At 48.9% G+C, this 15,964-nt stretch overlaps 1 protein-coding gene across 3 annotated transcripts; it reads right to left on the bottom strand.

Moving 5' to 3' along the window:
• Positions 1–1,028: 1,028 nt before the first annotated feature.
• UBXN10 (UBX domain protein 10) lies at positions 1,029–15,614 on the bottom strand. Of its 3 annotated transcripts, XM_012440222.2 has the most exons (3): positions 15,533–15,614; positions 14,313–14,481; positions 3,548–6,513 (listed from the first exon to the last, which is right to left on the bottom strand). In XM_012440222.2, the coding sequence occupies exon 3, from the start codon at positions 6,496–6,498 to the stop codon at positions 5,665–5,667; it is 834 nt and encodes a 277-aa protein (XP_012295645.2). In that variant the 5' UTR covers positions 6,499–6,513; positions 14,313–14,481; positions 15,533–15,614; the 3' UTR covers positions 3,548–5,664. The 3 variants fall into 3 exon arrangements, with proteins under 3 accessions (XP_012295644.2, XP_012295645.2, XP_064219452.1); XM_012440221.2 differs by lacking the exons at positions 14,313–14,481; positions 15,533–15,614 and adding an exon at positions 10,925–10,979 and having other exon boundaries at positions 1,029–6,513; XM_064363382.1 differs by lacking the exons at positions 14,313–14,481; positions 15,533–15,614 and adding an exon at positions 12,719–12,759.
• Between the last annotated feature and the right edge of the window lie 350 nt (positions 15,615–15,964).

Here is a 15,964-nt window from a genome sequence, read left to right as displayed (position 1 = left end):
AGACCTCATCCTCTGCCAACCCCCTGCCCCGCCCATGCTCTCCAGATCCCCATGGCCTGCTCCACTTTTCTCTTTTCCATGGCATGTATCCTCTTCTACCATTCTATATTAATTATGGATGTTGTTCACTTTCTGTCTCCTCCTATTAGTATGTGGGAAGAGGGAGTTTTGGCCTATTCTGTTCACTGATGAGCCTGATGTGTGCCTGCCATCTAGGTGCTTAATATGTATTTGTTGAATGAATTTGTTACAGATGATTTCAATCAGATGACGGCCTGCCGGGAACTCCATTAAGAAGGAATAGAGTGCTGGGCGCGGTGGCTCAAGCCTGTAATCCTAGCACTTTGGGAGGCTGAGGTGGGCCGATTGCTTGAGCTCAGGAGCAGTGTTGTCCCTGGACAACATGGTGAGACCCCATCTCTACGAAAATACAAAAAGTTAGCTAGGCATGGTGGTGCACAGCTGTAGTCTCAGCTACTTGGGAAGCTGAAGTGGGAGAATCGCTTGAACCCGGGAGGCCAAGGTTGCAGTGAGCCGAGATCGTGCCACTGCACTCCAGCCTGGGTGACAAAAAGAAAAAAAGGAAGGAAAAGAGCGAGCTGAGGTCCAGGCCAGGGCTGGGGAAATCCTCTACAGAGTGGCCAAGAGCCCAGATCCAGAGTCTTCAGGACCTGGTATACTTACGTCTGGTCTGGGCTGATATAGCAGGATCCCAGTGTTGTATACAGGGGGAGGGGTGAGGAGCAGCAGTTTCCAGACAATACATCCCAGCTGGCAGGGTGGGAACTCCCGCCATTCTCCCAGGGTTTGTCTGCAGGTGTCTGGCCATTCTTGTTAACAGTGGCTAGAGCTAGAGCAGGCCCAGGCTATCTGCTGGAGGCGCTCACCAGCCAGAGTGGACCCATGACACCTATGCATGACACCTCCTGTCAAAGAGGACAAATGTCAGAGAGACGCAGCTCTCAGCCTGTCACAAAAAGGCCCCACTGCACAGATTCCCTTATATAAACACGAGGTGGGCACGAACATTATGAAACTAGGAGCTTTATTAATTAGGCCCCAGAATGATGGCTTCATTTGCCCTCCCAAGAAGAAATGTGTCCCCAGTCAGCTGCTGGATTGGAATAAATGGAAGGAAAGGTAGCAAGAACGGGAGGGATGAAGGATGGGAGATTGAGATAATGTATTTAACTGGAATAAAGATTTCTTATTAAGTAACCTTGGTCAGCAATCATATCACACACCCCTAGAGTTAGATGATAATTACTTTTAACTTACATAAACATTAAGTGAAACAGTGACGTTAGTTTTCTCTCTTAATTAAAACAATGAATAGCTTCGGTTTTCTCTGTACACTTTGTCCAAAAACGCTCATGCATTTCCCGGATGTGAATGTTCCTGCTGGTCAGTGTCTTTCCCCCGCCTGGCATGTGCTTTGCTGCCATGGTGTTTGTTTGCATGTTTGTTTTTGCAGAAACAATCCACGTTGGCGATATTGGTCAAGCTAAGTCCACTTGGGTTAATCCCCACTCGTCAAACTATCCTTTTTTTTTCCTTAAGAAAATGGATTATATGTCCAGAATCTGGCCACCTCTCATGACATCTCTGGCTACCACCCTGGCCCGAGCCACCATCACCTCTAGCTGGGTCACGGTCATACCTCCAGCACCTGGTATTCTATCTTCCACCCCAGCCCCTCAACACGGCAGCCAGAGGGCGCCTCTGAGCAGGCCAGTCTGAATGAGGCTTGCGCAGTTTTACCCCTGGGCATTTGTCTCCACAGTGGTTCAGCCTCTTGGGATAGGATTTAAGTGTGTCCAAAAATACCTCCAGAGATTTGTGCTTCCGCGTCGACTGTTAGGAGGGCTGCTGCTTCCTAAACTGTTTGAGCGTAAAGGAACACAGACGAACGTCAGAAAGGGCTGGGAGAAGCTTCCCTAATCAGGAAAGTGGCACGCCACCAGTGTAGACAAAAAATAAAACACCCAATTTTAGTTTTATGAGTTGCTATCTTGTGTGTCGGTAACTGAGTCACCAAAAGTCTGTTCTCTTGATTGCTAACTCCTCCGAAGTGACCTCGGGCCTTCCCTGTTATATGATGGGGTTTGGTTGGTTCTGGTTTGCGGATGAGAGTCAATAGGCTCGTGAACTTTTAACTTTATTGTGGGGTGTTGCCTTTGTGGACTAAGAAAACAGATGTTCCTGCTTCATTCTCAGAATGACTTCTAAACTAACGCTAAAGCAAATTAATATACCTTTCTTCATTATTCCATTTAAAAGGTAGAAAAGTAGATCCTCTTGTCATGTAAAAGGCTCTTTTCTTCAAACTTATTATGAGGGCTTTATTTTTAAAACTGTGTAGAGAAACATCTTTGTCCCAAGAGGCAGGGTGGCTTTATTTGACATTAGACACCAATTTAAAATGGCAGGTAAGAGCATGAACAAAAGCAAAGCTTCATTCCTCGAGTGCCTCTTTTTGTGATGCGGGTGGATCTGGCTCTAGTCTTTAAGGTTATTAATTGAAATGAATGTCTCAAGGCTGCGCTTAGTGTCTGTCTGTGAAGCATTTTATGTGGGTGCTCTGGGGTGACTGTGGGTCCACAGTCATGTTCACAAGTCATCTCTTCCGCAGGACTGCCCTGGTTTGACGGCTGTTGGCTGGGTCCCCAGATACTCTCAGGGCAAGAACTGTGTGTTATAACCACCTGCCATCTGTTGGTGCAAATTTTCTGGATTCTAGATGATGAGTCACTTACTTCTCCTGCTGTTCCTTCTGCTGCCAAGACTAATTTACCTATTGGACTTTATCAGGGAATATATTGGAATAACCTACCATGAAGCTTTGTCCTACGCAAAGTTCCTACTCCATCACTAGGAAAGGCCGGGAAGGGTTTCCTTAGCATTGCCAGAAGGTGGGGAGAAGAGCCAGTAGTAATAATGTGGGATCCTCACTCTAGGGTCCTTCGTGGATAAAGCTATAGCCACTGACTTCAGGAGGGTTTGAGTTGAGAGTCCAATCCTGGGTTCACATTTTCTTGCCAATACTTTCTTGCCAGGACACCCATGCTTGTCTTGAAGTATGGCACTGGGTAAGCCCTCAATGACCATTGGTTAAATAAATAACTAAGGTCTGTGACCCCAAATTGGGCAAGGCTGACCCACCCAAAGCCACCAAGAAGAGTGCACTAGGCCAGCTGAGTCCATTTAGGACAGGGGTCCTCAGCTGCACATGCAGAGCCATCAGGAACTCTGAATTCCGACTTAGTTGGTTCTTGCCAACGCTCAAAATCAGAGCACTTGGAATGATGTCTAGGAAAAATTCAGGTGACTCTTATCCAGACAAGCTGAGTGTTGTGACAGAAGGTGAGAGCAGGAGCCCCAGGGCTTCTGCAGGGGGCATCTGAAGTGTCTGGGGAGGAGGACTTGGTTCTGACAGTAGAGCTTTCCCAACGAGAAAACTGAAGATCAGGCTAACACACCCCTCTGTCCGGTTGTGCGTGGTAGCTGAAGTCTTAGGCTAAAATACAAGATGCATTTCTCCACTGACTGTTTCACACAAGTTGGTTTTTATTGTTAGCATCATCATTTTTGTCCAAAAAAATTATGATGGTTTGAGTCTAGCTTTATTAACATATCCTAAAATATCCTAAAATATTTCTATGCTTCATGCCTTCCACTTTTTCCCAACCCCCAAATTCTAAGCTCACCAGCAGCAGCAGCAGCAGCAGCAAACCCTAAGTGCAGAAGATTCTAACTTCTTCAAGCTTGCTCCATTTCACTCAAGTTTTTCTAAAGCTTTCCTGTCTGGAAAAATTACCAAGTCCCAGGTGGGTGGGATTTTATTCTTACCACAGAGTAGGTGTGATTTTATGGGAGGCTCTTCCCCCAGCCTCCTAGATCAGAGGCAGAGTTATGTGCTTGAGTCCTGGTGGGAAGTGAAATTCCTGTACTCTTTAGGTGCTGGGCTCAAGTTCCGTCTGCTGTGGTCACTAACGGGAAGAGGTGGTCAGTTGTGTGGGCGTGCCCGAGGCACCACTGGCACCAGCTGACCTTTCCAATCAAAGGAATGGCTGACCAAACCAGGATGGTATTAAGAAATTCTGTAAAACGTCCAGAAATAACCTATTCTAGGTGATCTGGGCGGTGTGGGATGCAGTTAGGACGAGGCCAGCCTTCTTCTGAGCAAATGGCAGTGGTGCCCATCTCCACTGCCCAGCCTCCGTGTGCGAGAAAAAACACTCCCCACCATGCACCTTATCTGAGCACAGGAGGCACTTGTGGCTGGGGTAGCCACGTGTATATGCTTCTGGAACTCCTGATTCCTGCCCTCTCTTCGTGTACCCAGGAGGCAGGGGCACATACCAGAACTCAGGGCTTTGTGATGACCACGCTCAGGGGGAACAACATGCCCAGAATGTCTGAGTGTTCCCTACTCTGAATGATGTTTGGCCATAAAAGGGATCAGATGAGTTGTGGAGTCTGGCTGAACTTGCAATAGAGGAGAACGTTGGCAAATTGTCCACATCACCACTTCAAAGTTGGAAACACAAGAGCCCACGGTCTTCAAAGCAGCTCAGGCTGAGACAGGCTGATGTACTTCATGCCGGTCAACCAGATGCTTGGGCACGTGGTCTCTCAGCACAGGCACAGCAAAGTAACACCAGACCAAGGTACCCCCTCCTCCAGAGGTTCTAAATCAGAGCAGGCACCTCTGTCACAGCTCCAAAGGACATTCCATGTTGGAAGTGGGCAACACACTGGAACTGGGGAATAAAACAATTGCTCCACCCCCAGATAAGCCAAGGAGGCTGTCAGTACAAACCTGTTTAGACTTATAGGTTTGTACCTTTTAAAAACAAAAGATTCCATTACTGACAAAAGCAAAAGAAATCAGATTGCACTGGCTTTTCTGTTTTCGAAGAAGTCTGCCCACAGAGAGTAGCACTAGAAGTTGTAAACCTAGTCAGTCTCTGGTAAAAAAAAGTAGCTACTGGGTAATCCATGCTCATGGAAGCAGCTTACTTTCCAGCTGTAGGACTGTTTTAGAAATGCTGATGTTTTGGGGAAGAAGACCCATTTTTCTCTTTGATGCCACCTTACACAAATAGTAATCCCCAAGAAACTGACCGTGGCATGGCAAAGGGGCTACTTCCAAAGACGGGGTCAAGAGCCTGTTTCTTTAAAATACTCGCAGGAAACACAAATGCCAGTTAGATAGTTCCTACACCCTGGTTATTTACCAGACTAGAATCTGGGAAGTGTTTAATCCTGCGTCAAATACAGAAAAGGAAGCATTGCAAGAGAATCAGAGTTCATGGTAAAGGCAAGCAGGTGTTCCAAAGGGACCATTAGTTTAGAAGGACCCAAAACTCTGGAAAGGAGAAGTCGTGATCACTGCTGTTTCAGGAACAGCCTTGGTAACTTGCCAGTTTATTCTGCTGGTGGAGAGAATGGAACAGCTGGAAGGGAGCCTTCTTAGCGCACTCGGCACAGGCGCAGGCGCAGATTTCACTGCTTCAGAGGTCACGCAGTGGAGACGAGAGTCCCAAGCTTCCCAGCTGCACCAGGTCCATATGGCACTTGAAACAGGCTGCTTGGAAGGCCACAAAGCCCAAGCACGCTCCTTGCTCAGAGACCCAGGACCCCAGCTGGGTGGCTGTGGACTCAGGGCCACCCTTCCCCATCTTCCAGCGAGATGCCCAGCACAGACTTGTGGGGGATCCTGCACTCTTGCAGAGATTTGGTGAGGTCGGAAAAACGTCTCCTGGGCACCTCCATTGTTTCAATGCTGCAGTGTTGGTAGGAGGTTTTATTCTTCTGTTCGGCCACAGCAACAATGGTTTGCAAATCATCAGTTGGCCGGAAATGGCGTACAAACCTTTGGCCTGTTGGTGATCTGACGGCAAGCAGCAACCTTGGTTCCTGGTCCGATGGTTCCTCCAGGTTTCCGGCCCTGCAAGAGCCCTGTCTCTTGAATTTCCTCTCTACGGCACAAGCTCGAGCTCTGGAATCTTCTTCACTTGTCTTCACGGTGCAGGTCTCCTCTTGGTAAAGAGCCCGGATGCTGCTCAGTTGCAGTGAGCTGGCCTGCTCAGCGACTGTTTCCACAGCCTCCTCCTGCAGGTTCTTTCTGTTGATGGAAGGAAGGACTGGATACTTATTGAGGGAAGAGGAAGCCCCAATGGGCACTTGCTGCAGCAGCTCAGGGATCTCATCAGAGACTCCCTGGCTTGGAGATTTGGGTGCACAGGCTCCTGGTTTTTGGCTGCTTGGAGACTCATAGGGAATGGCTGGAGGCGGAGAAGATGGTATGCGACGAGAGCACACCTCCGTGCCCTGGGGGTTTTGCAGACTCGGTCTTGTCCGTCCCTTGGCAGACTTGGGCCTTATCATGTGCATATTTAACGAGTTTGGCTGCCAAATGAGGTTGTCAGCTGCTGCGCTGACAACAGTGCTACACTCAGGTGGCGTTATATTCACAGGGGCTTCTGTGGCCATTGCTTCTCAAGACCCCTAAGGGAGCAGGAGAAAAACAGGAGGACATGGGTTAAACTTCCTGGGACTCCTAGATCCAAGCCATTCCCTCCCTGAGTGCCCAGAATAAGCACAAATTTCTGGCATCTAGAAAGGGGCGCCAGCTGCAATGTATTCATTCCGGCATGCATTCATTTATTTTAGGCACTTGGGAGAGATCAGCGAACCCAAGTCCTTGCAATGTAAATTATTATAGTGAGGAAAGACAGGGGTTAAAACCCACAAGTAAACAGATACTTTCAAAGAGTAACAACTGCTATGAAGAAAATAAAAAGTATTGTACCAGAGAGTGACTCAGGTGGGGGACTAATGCTTATTCTTTCAGGAGGGAGGAAGTTTCTGGTAAAACCCAGAAAACCTGCTGTGTTTCAATAAAACTTCATTTTTGGACTCTGAAATTTGAATTTCAGATAATTTTCATGTGTCACAAAATATTCTCTTTTGATTCTTTTTCAATGATTTAAAAATGTGAAAGCTATTCTTAGTTCATGAGCCACACAAAATAGGTGACAAGGCTGGATTTGGCCTGTGGGCCGCCATTTGTTGACCCCTGTCTTATAGCAACTCTGGGCACATGCTAATTCTACAGATGTATGAGCCAGAAAGATAGAGTGATTTCCTGATGGTCGCACAGCCAGCTGGTGGCAGAGCTGGAAACAGGACCCGGGTCTTGTGACACACGGTCCTGTGTCCTCTGTACCCATAAAAGCTACTTCCTGAGGAGCAGCCTTGGTGCCCTCCCAGCACATTACATTCTGTATGTCTTCTAGCTGTTTACTTTTTTTTTCTTTTTTTCTTTTTTTTTATTTTTGAGACAGAGTCTCACTCCATCACTCAGACTGCAATGCAGTGGCACAATCTCAGTTCATTGCAGTCTCCACCTTCCAGATTCAAGCTATTCTTGTGCCTCAGCCTCCCAAGCTGTTCACATTTCTGTCCTCCCAGCTACCTTATAGGCACCCTGGGGCCTCTGTATTTGGATCTCCCACCAAAAGTCTATGTGAGTGCTGGTTAAATCCGCCAGAAGCAATGAAATGAAACATGGTGGGAGGCGTGAACATTTCTCTGTGCAGACCCGGAATTGCTATACCATGACACCTCCACTTTCATTGCCATCTTGGTGGCCACTTCACTAACACTATTACCACCACCTCCTCCTCCCAATCTCCAGTTCCGTCTTTCCCCAAACACTGCAGACATCTTGTTGGGCCCCCTGCCTCCCTCTGAATCCTGACCACCACTGTGACTCCTGCCTTCTCCACTCACAAGCTGACCTGGCCTCTCCTAGCCTTCTAAAGACCTTCTGGCGACTTCCCAGTGATACATGGTCCCAAAAAACAGCATATGTGGGTGCAAAGGACAAAGAACTGGGTGTCACATGACCTGAATTCAATTTCAGCTTCTCTGCCACTGGCTAGCTACGCGACCAAGGGGCACTCACTCGACCTTTCCGGCACAAAACTTTCCTCATCTATCAAATTAGCTAAACGATCTTCGAGATATTACTTAAATACCTCAAAACATCAGTCTTTTTGTCTGTAGCATGAGGATAACAACATGAAATAACGTAGGTAAGGCAGGAGGCACCAGGCTTAGAGCATGGTAGACGCTTCATTAAATGTTAAGGGTTTTGTTTGTTTGTTTGTTTTTGTTTTTGCTTTGGGTTGTCTGTCTGTTCAGCGCGCTCTGTTAGGCTAAGTTCAAAAGCCTCACTTGTTTTGCTTTAGAACTTTCCCCCTGTGTCTTCAGTGATTCTACTCCTACGGAACCAGCTGGGTGAGTCCTGAAACTCACACCCGCCCTGTCCACTGTGCAGAAATGCAGGGAGGTGGACTGCTATGAGCTACCACCTATGCAGTTGCCTCAAAAACGTGTGGAAAAAAAATCCTGAGTTGCTCACTTCTCTTCTAATTCCACACTTTTACTTGCCTCAAATTCACTTCCTGCAGAATGATTTGCACTTCCTGCAAATGCACTCCTTTCATCACAAAATCTTGAACAACGTCACCTGAGCCTCTCGGGCTTTGTATTCTAACCTTACCATTCTGTGCATACAACCACTGCTGCCTAATTTTAGGGAGTATCTGCTTCATCCCCACTCACCCCAGGACCAAACAAAACACAATATCCCTGTATATTCCAGATGTTCTGCTCAATTCCAAATCTTGGACAATGCTACCTTTTTTAAATTTTTAAAGCCCTCTATGTCTGCTGCATTCTACTCACAGCCTGAGTCTCTCTCCACTCCCATTTTCCATGTCTCCCTCGTCTTTCACACCCAGTCTGGCTGCTAGTAGCTCAGGAGGCTTCTCCTTAGCAAAGTTTTGGCATCAAAAAAGACTGCCCATCTCCTTGTTAATTTCATCTATTTTCTGATCAACTGTGAAGAATGTGTTTTTCCCCCTTTAGTCTCATTCTCAAGTCTTTCTCTGGCAATTAGCAGCTCTGCACTTTCACTCAGGATGGCAGGAGAAGGTCATAGCTGTCCAACTGTTCTGCCAAAGATAAGCCCCACAGGCAAACCCACGCCCCTCTCGGCCCACCCTCCCCACTTGTGGAATGGCTATTAATTTGCCACAGCTTCTACAGAATTATCACAGGCTTGGCTTCCAACACCCACACATGCCTCAGGAAGGTTTAACTGTCAGTGAGTTTGGTAACTTAGAAACCTCTTCCTTAACAACTTTGATGAGGAGAGTCATGTGTTCTCACAGGCTCTCTGCAGGGATTATTTTTAACAGTAAAACTTGAGTATGTGCATGCACTTTCTATACCTTTTGGTACTATATAATTATCCATGTTCAGGGGGTGTCATATTCAAGACACCCCGGTCATAAGATAACATGACTGTGAGCTATCTCAGAGAAAAACCCAATTATGACTAATTCCTAGGAACCCACTCATGGTTATTTAGAGACTAACACCTCCTTCAGGTAAAACCATTATATCCAACCTGCTTTCATAACCCACTGCCTCCTCCCGAGCGCAGGGACCATCTGTTACATGGAGGGAACACCAGCTCTCTCTAGCATCCATCACGTAGGGACGGGGTGGTGGGGGAAACAGGTGTTTGGGGATCTGGGCCAACTGTGCCTTGATATTCACACCTCGGGTCTGAACTCTGCCCACCACCCTCAGTCCAGGAAGGCTCCTAGCAGCAGCTATCATTATCCCTGCTCAGTTCATTTCACCACCTCTAGGCCTGGCAGCCGCTCAACCACAAAGTGATTTGACAAGATCTAGGCGTAGGCATCTACCAAGCTGCCAAGCTGAATAGGCGAGTGGCCTGTTTACTTAAACACAATAGCTGCACCCCAGAGGCCTGCTAGGAGTCAGGAAGCAAACACTGTTAACTGTTTCCAAGAAGTTGTCAGAAGGGCAGGTGCCCATTCCTTCAGATTCATCGCCAGATCAACTAGAAAGAAGGAAATGTGGATGGGAGAAGCTAAAGCAGGGCTCCTGCTTTCTAAGGGTACCCACCAGCCACCACAGGGTCAGACCACCTCATTTCACTCACAACCCAAATCTAAACCTACAGTATATGCAGTAAAATATAACCACCTACATACCATCTGCTGGTATATACCAAGATGCATACATTTGAATTGGTCTTTTAAAACTGTATCAGTTAATCCTATCCGTTGCCATTCCCCCCGCCCAACCCACCCCCACCAGGCTTTCAGGATAAAAATGCTCTGAAGAACCAACAGGAGATGGTAGTTGGCTTGAGAATGAAAAAACTCTGGTACCATTGCCAGTTCTGCCCCAAACTAATGATTAGAATACACTGTCCTATACAGAGTGCCACATTGAACCACAAGCCACCAAGTGATCAAATGTTTGGAAAGAGAACTGGGGATGATTCCAGCGACAGAAAGGCAGGGAGGTGGTGGGGATAACTCATTTATGTCCAAGTGCCAGCACCCTAGAAGGCAACAGGCTTAAGGGGCAGAGGAGGGATCTGGGGGAGGGGCGAGAAAGAGCGTTTAGAAAGTGAGAATTGACTTAAGTGAAAGAGCACAGGTCTGGGGGAGGGTCCATCTGGTTCGGGTCTCTGCCCTGCCCAAGACTGGGACGTCCTTTTCTCTCCCGGGGTCCCAGCCTGGAGGGCATGGCCCAGCGGTTGCATAGGCTACTCAGCTTCTGCAGCGCCCGGGCGTCATCCTATTTTGGTAAAGGTCAGCTCTGGACAGGCTTGCTTTGCCTCGGGGAGCAGACTTTTCTCCAGGCCCCTCGCCTGTCTCCAGGGGTTCGCGTCCCTGGGGGCGGGTCTGGGGATGCCCGCCTCAGTGACCTGCAGGGGGAGACCTGCTGGGAGCTCGGGGGACTGGCCTGCCCCGTGGCTTCCAGGCCTGCCAGGGGCCGAGGGGGGTCGGGCAGCCGCTCTCACCTTGCCGTTCCGCTCCATCCGCCGCCTGTGCCAGGCTCTGTCCCGCTGGTAAACAGCCCTGGTCTCCCGGGCAACGCCGCGGGGTGGGGGGCCACGTGCTTCCGGCGGACCGGAAGTGGCCTGGGTCGGGTGGGGTCAGGTGGGGCCGCTAGGCCGGGAGGGCGGAGGCCCTGAGCCCCAGGTCAGTGGATTGCGAGCTGCCATGCCCCGCCTGGAGAGAACAGGGACCCGCGGCCTCCTTCTCTCCTTCCTCTTCCTGCCTGCCTCTGCTTCTCGCTGGGGGAGAGTGTCCAGGGGAAGGGGAGAGTGTCCAGGGGAAGGAGAGCCCTGGCCCGGGCATGGTGGAACGGGGAGCAGCCCCATTAGTCTCAAACCCCGTTTGTCACCTTGGGTCAGGCCCGGACCCTTTCAGTGTCCCTGGTTTTAAAATGAGCTGTGGAACTGATGCATTCCCAGAGCTCTGGATTCTGAGTGGATGCTTCTAGGGTATCTGTTTGAGTTGTGGGGAGCAGGGCTCCCTCCTCAGTACAGCGCTTTCAGCACCAGTTCCTTGACCTCCTCATGTTCACATCAGCCTCCCACCCCGGGGCCACATTGGGAACCTTATCAACAGCATCGACACCTCCTCTGATGGCCCCAGCCACAATCTCTTCCACTTCTAGCTACTTGAGTCACTTCTGGTAAGTTTTCCACCATCTTTGGGCTTCCTGTCCATTGCTGTCTCTGCTTTCCACCTCGCCATCAACCTGCTTCTTCCCCATCCTGGCCCATTACCTCCACACTCTCAAAGTCCTCCTTCCATCCGATGAAACTCCAAGCCAAATCAGTCCGCCTACACATGGGTACTGAAGAAATCTTGGCCAGCCACACACCTTGGTGTAACAGAAACACGGAGTCTCCAACCTCAATTAGACCCTCAGTCCTGCACTTCCATCCCCACCCCTGGGTTCTCTTTTCTTCCCTTTTGTTTTTGGAAGGTGAGACAGGGTCTCGCCCCTTCACCCAGGCTGGAGTGTGGTGGTGCAATCACAGGCTCCCGAGTAGCTGGGACTACAAGCATGCACTGCCATGCCTGGCTAATTTTTATTATTTTTTGCAGAATGGGGTTCTGCCATGTTGCTGAGGCTGGTCTTGAAGTCTTGGGTTCAAGTGATCCTCCAGTCTCAGCCTCCCAAAGTGCTCAATTACAGACATGAGCCACCTCACCCGGCCTCTCCTTTCTTCTCAATGGCTATTTCAAAACTTTTATTTTGCTCCCCAAACCTCCCATCTTTCCCCCTCCCACCTCCCTCCCTCCTCCTTCTTAGAAGATACCTTTACTGCCATCTTCAGAGAGAAAATAGAAGCCATCATATGGAAACATCCTCAGCCTTCTGCCATCAGACCTGCAAACCTGCCTGCCTGTGCTTCCTTGCTTTCCTCACTCCCTCCAGTTCTAATGTCTTCTGATTCTCTCCAAGGTTAATTGCTCCTCCATGGGTGCTCGGACCATTTCTGGCCACACAGTCACACATATACACACCCTCACACTCCCTCTGACCCCTGATGATTCCTCCCGACCCTCCCTCATCTGCCTAATTCCCATTCACCCTTGAGGTCCCAACCTCCTGGATGAAGCCTTTCTTCCAAGGTGGAATTAAGATTTCTTCAAAAGAAGTCTTAACTGGACTACTGTCTTGCAAGCTCTGTTCTAGACTCATGGGATACACAGATGAATAATTTACTGACAGTATCATCAGAAGATGTTAGTAGACATACAAGAACCATAGATTCAGACCAAACGAGGTGACTCACGCCTGGAATCCCAGCACTTCGACAGACCAAGGCGGGAGGATCACTTGAAGCCAGGAGTTTGAGACCAGCCACAGGCAACATGGTGAGACCCTATCTCTCCAAAAACAAACAAAAAAATCATAGATTCATTACGTAGCACGTGGCAAAATATTTGTGATCTGGTCTGTCCCAGACATGTGGACACAGGATTGTGACGGGAGCACAGTTCTGTCTTATAAGAGGTTCACAGTCCGGTTGGGAGGATGCATTGTGCACTGAAGTTACAAATCAGTTTATTTTCAATACAATTTGAGCCCAGGGTGGAATAGCAGGCACAGGCTGGACACAATTAAGTGCCAAGTGACTGGCACAGACAGGGCAGTTCTTTGGGGCCGTGAAAGATCATTTCAGTGGTGGTAGTTCTGCTCATCTCACAGGGGAAGACTGTGACACGTGGGAGTTGGTGAGGCGGGCCTGGGCTGGGCAGGCCTCTCGTTTGGCTTGCTCCCTCACTCACTCTGGTCATCCAGGAGGCTTCTGTGGCCCTCAGAATGTGTAAAAGATGGTGGTTTCAGGAGCTGCTGGTTTTGCAACTAAGTGCTGGCGGCTTATTTCTTGTTAATGATTCTGTCAAAATTATCTTAGCAATGCTCTTCAGCCCTTCAGCGCCCACCCCAGAAAAGTTTAAGTGGATTCTTCATCAGCTATTTTAGAATCACCTAAGAATTATGCAATCCTTTGGAGAATCAAATTGGCTTCTCACCCCGCGTGCGTGTGTGTGTCTGTGTGTGTGAGCGTGTGCGTGTGCATGTGCACGCCTTTGCCAGTGCACAGCGAAATGGCGGTCTGTTTAATGTCAGCAGTACATGCAGTTAATGTCAGCAGTACAGGCCTTTTGCGCTCCAGTGTTGCATAGTGCACAACCCTGGGGGAGGCAGGAGAGGAGGAAAGGAAGCTGCCAGTCCATTGCTGTGACTCTGCTGCCTTTGTCCCCGACCTTCTATGTAGAGGATGTCTTCAAAGGATGGACCCGATAATGGCTGATGTCAGGCACATACTCAGAGTGGATCTCAGTAAACATGGGCAGAGGTCATTGCCCTGCCAGCTGAAATGTGGACTCACCTTCCTTTGCAGCCATGTCTCACTCTGCTCTCCAGCTCTCTCCCTGGGCTGCAGCCAGCCTGCTCCCCACATGGGCCCCAGCTTTTTCATCTCCAGTGTCTTTGCTCATGCCTGCCCCACCTTGCTCCCTTCCTTGAAGTTAAGCCAAACTGACAGATCCTTCAAGCCCCATCTTAAAAGCCACCTCTTCTGTGAAGGCTTTTCCTGACCACAGCCTCCCCACAAAACCTTCTGTGCTCTCTCGGGTCCCCTTTGGTCCAGGGGAACGTGCCTAAGTTGGCACTGTGCACCCTCCCTAGGTCAGCTCCTTTCATCTGCACGACACTTCTCCATGGAGGCATAATAGCTGTCCTTTGCTTTAGAAAACAGTGGAGCCTCAGGGTTCCCCCCAGTGAATGAGCAGCAGAGCAACTTTCCAACCCACATCCAGCTGTTTCCAAAGCCCACCCTGGACCCGAGTCCCACCCCCGAGTCCCACCCCCAAGTTCCTCACCTGCATGTTCCCCCATGGCACTTATCTGCACTGTCCGTTGCGCTGGTCATAGGGATGGCAGGCGTGGCCTCTAAAGCCAAAGCTTGAGTTTGAATCCTGGCTCCACCACTTGCCAGCTGAGGATCTTGGGTAAATGATTTACCTTGGCTAGATGTCAGTTTCCACACCTCTAGAAGGGAGATGATAAGCACAGGATTGTTGTGAGGCTGAGTGTGCACCTCCTCCAGTAGGTTATGAGCTCCTCGAAGGCAGGAACTTGCCTGTCTCAGAATCCCCTGCTTTGCCCACACAATGCTTACTTTGTGATAAGTGCTCAGGAAGTGAGAATAAGTGAATGATGATGGTGGTGCTGATTCCAAGGCTAGCCTTTCCACTGAGCGATCCAGCAAGCTGCTAATTGGTATCCTTCCCAGCCATATTTGGGTTGGAGTCCAAATGACCTCCCCAGGGGCTGGCTGAAGGCAGGAGCCCCAGTTTCTTAGCAGCTTGTCCCCACAGAGTGGCCCCGTTTTAAATGAGTGACTTCTAGATTTCAGAGTCTATACCCAGTGTCCTGCTCTGCCTGTCCTTGATCTCATTAGACATGTGGATTGAGATCATGGGTAACCTTTAAGCAGAAGACAAACCAGGTGGATATTCTGGTAACAAGGCCAAGAGGCTGGCAGTTAGTCATGGCTCTTGTGATCAGCTTCTTGAGGGGACCTGCAAGAGGGAACTTTCTGGATGATGAAACTTAACAATGGGGATACATGCTGAGAACTTCATTGCTAGGTGATTCCGTCATTGTACAAACATCGTGGAGTGTGCTTACCCAAACCTGGATGGGTCTAGCCTACTACGCACCTAGATTATATGGTGTCGCCTATCGCTCCTAGGCCACAAACCTGTACAGCATGTTATTACTGTTCTGAATACTGTAACACAATGGCAATTGTAACACAGTAGTATTTGTGTATCCAAACAGATCTAAACACAGAAAAGGTACAATTTAAAATATGGTATAAAAGATAAATGGTATACCTATATAGGGCAGCTACAATATAATCTTATGGGACCACCATCGTATGTGTGGTCTGTCATTGGACGAAAATCTCATTATACGGTGCGTGACTGTGCCACGGCTTTTTATTATTTTCCCTGTATTGCTGGAAAATATCCAAAAAATGTATAGCCTACTTTCCAGTCTTGTTAAGCAGAACACATCAAACACTGGAACTCACCTTGGCTACTGTTGACCAAGTTTTTTCACCTTCAAGAGCTTGTTGAATCTTGCCAGCATTCTGTAGGGGACCAGAATCACTGTCTCCACCTCTCTGGTGGAAGAAGCTGAGGCTCAGATGGTTTAAATCTGTCAGGAAGGGGCAGAACAGCTCCAGCCCTCTTCTTTGACGTAGACTCCTGAGTTAATTGCCCTCCACCCTGGCAGATTCTTACACAATGCTACCTTTCCTTGGCAACTCATGGGCAATAATTGTGCTCCAGGTGCACTATTTTGATGTGGATGGACCCAGCTGCCCCAACACACAGTGGCCCAGGCTCCTAGGCTTCGTTGTTTATCGCTTTAATCACCCCTCTCTTACCTTCCTATTAAGAGATGCCGCTCTGGCACCATTCCTCTGCAGCTGCTGGACCTGAGAAATGAAGCCGAGCAG

This window comes from Aotus nancymaae, unplaced genomic scaffold, assembly GCF_030222135.1.
Source record: "Aotus nancymaae isolate 86718 unplaced genomic scaffold, 86718_ANA_hifiasm-v0.15.2.pri h1tg000053l, whole genome shotgun sequence".
In the NCBI taxonomy this organism is placed as follows: Eukaryota; Metazoa; Chordata; class Mammalia; order Primates; family Aotidae; genus Aotus; species Aotus nancymaae.
Note: the sequence above shows the minus strand (reverse complement) of the source record. Positions and strands in the feature narration are given on the sequence as shown.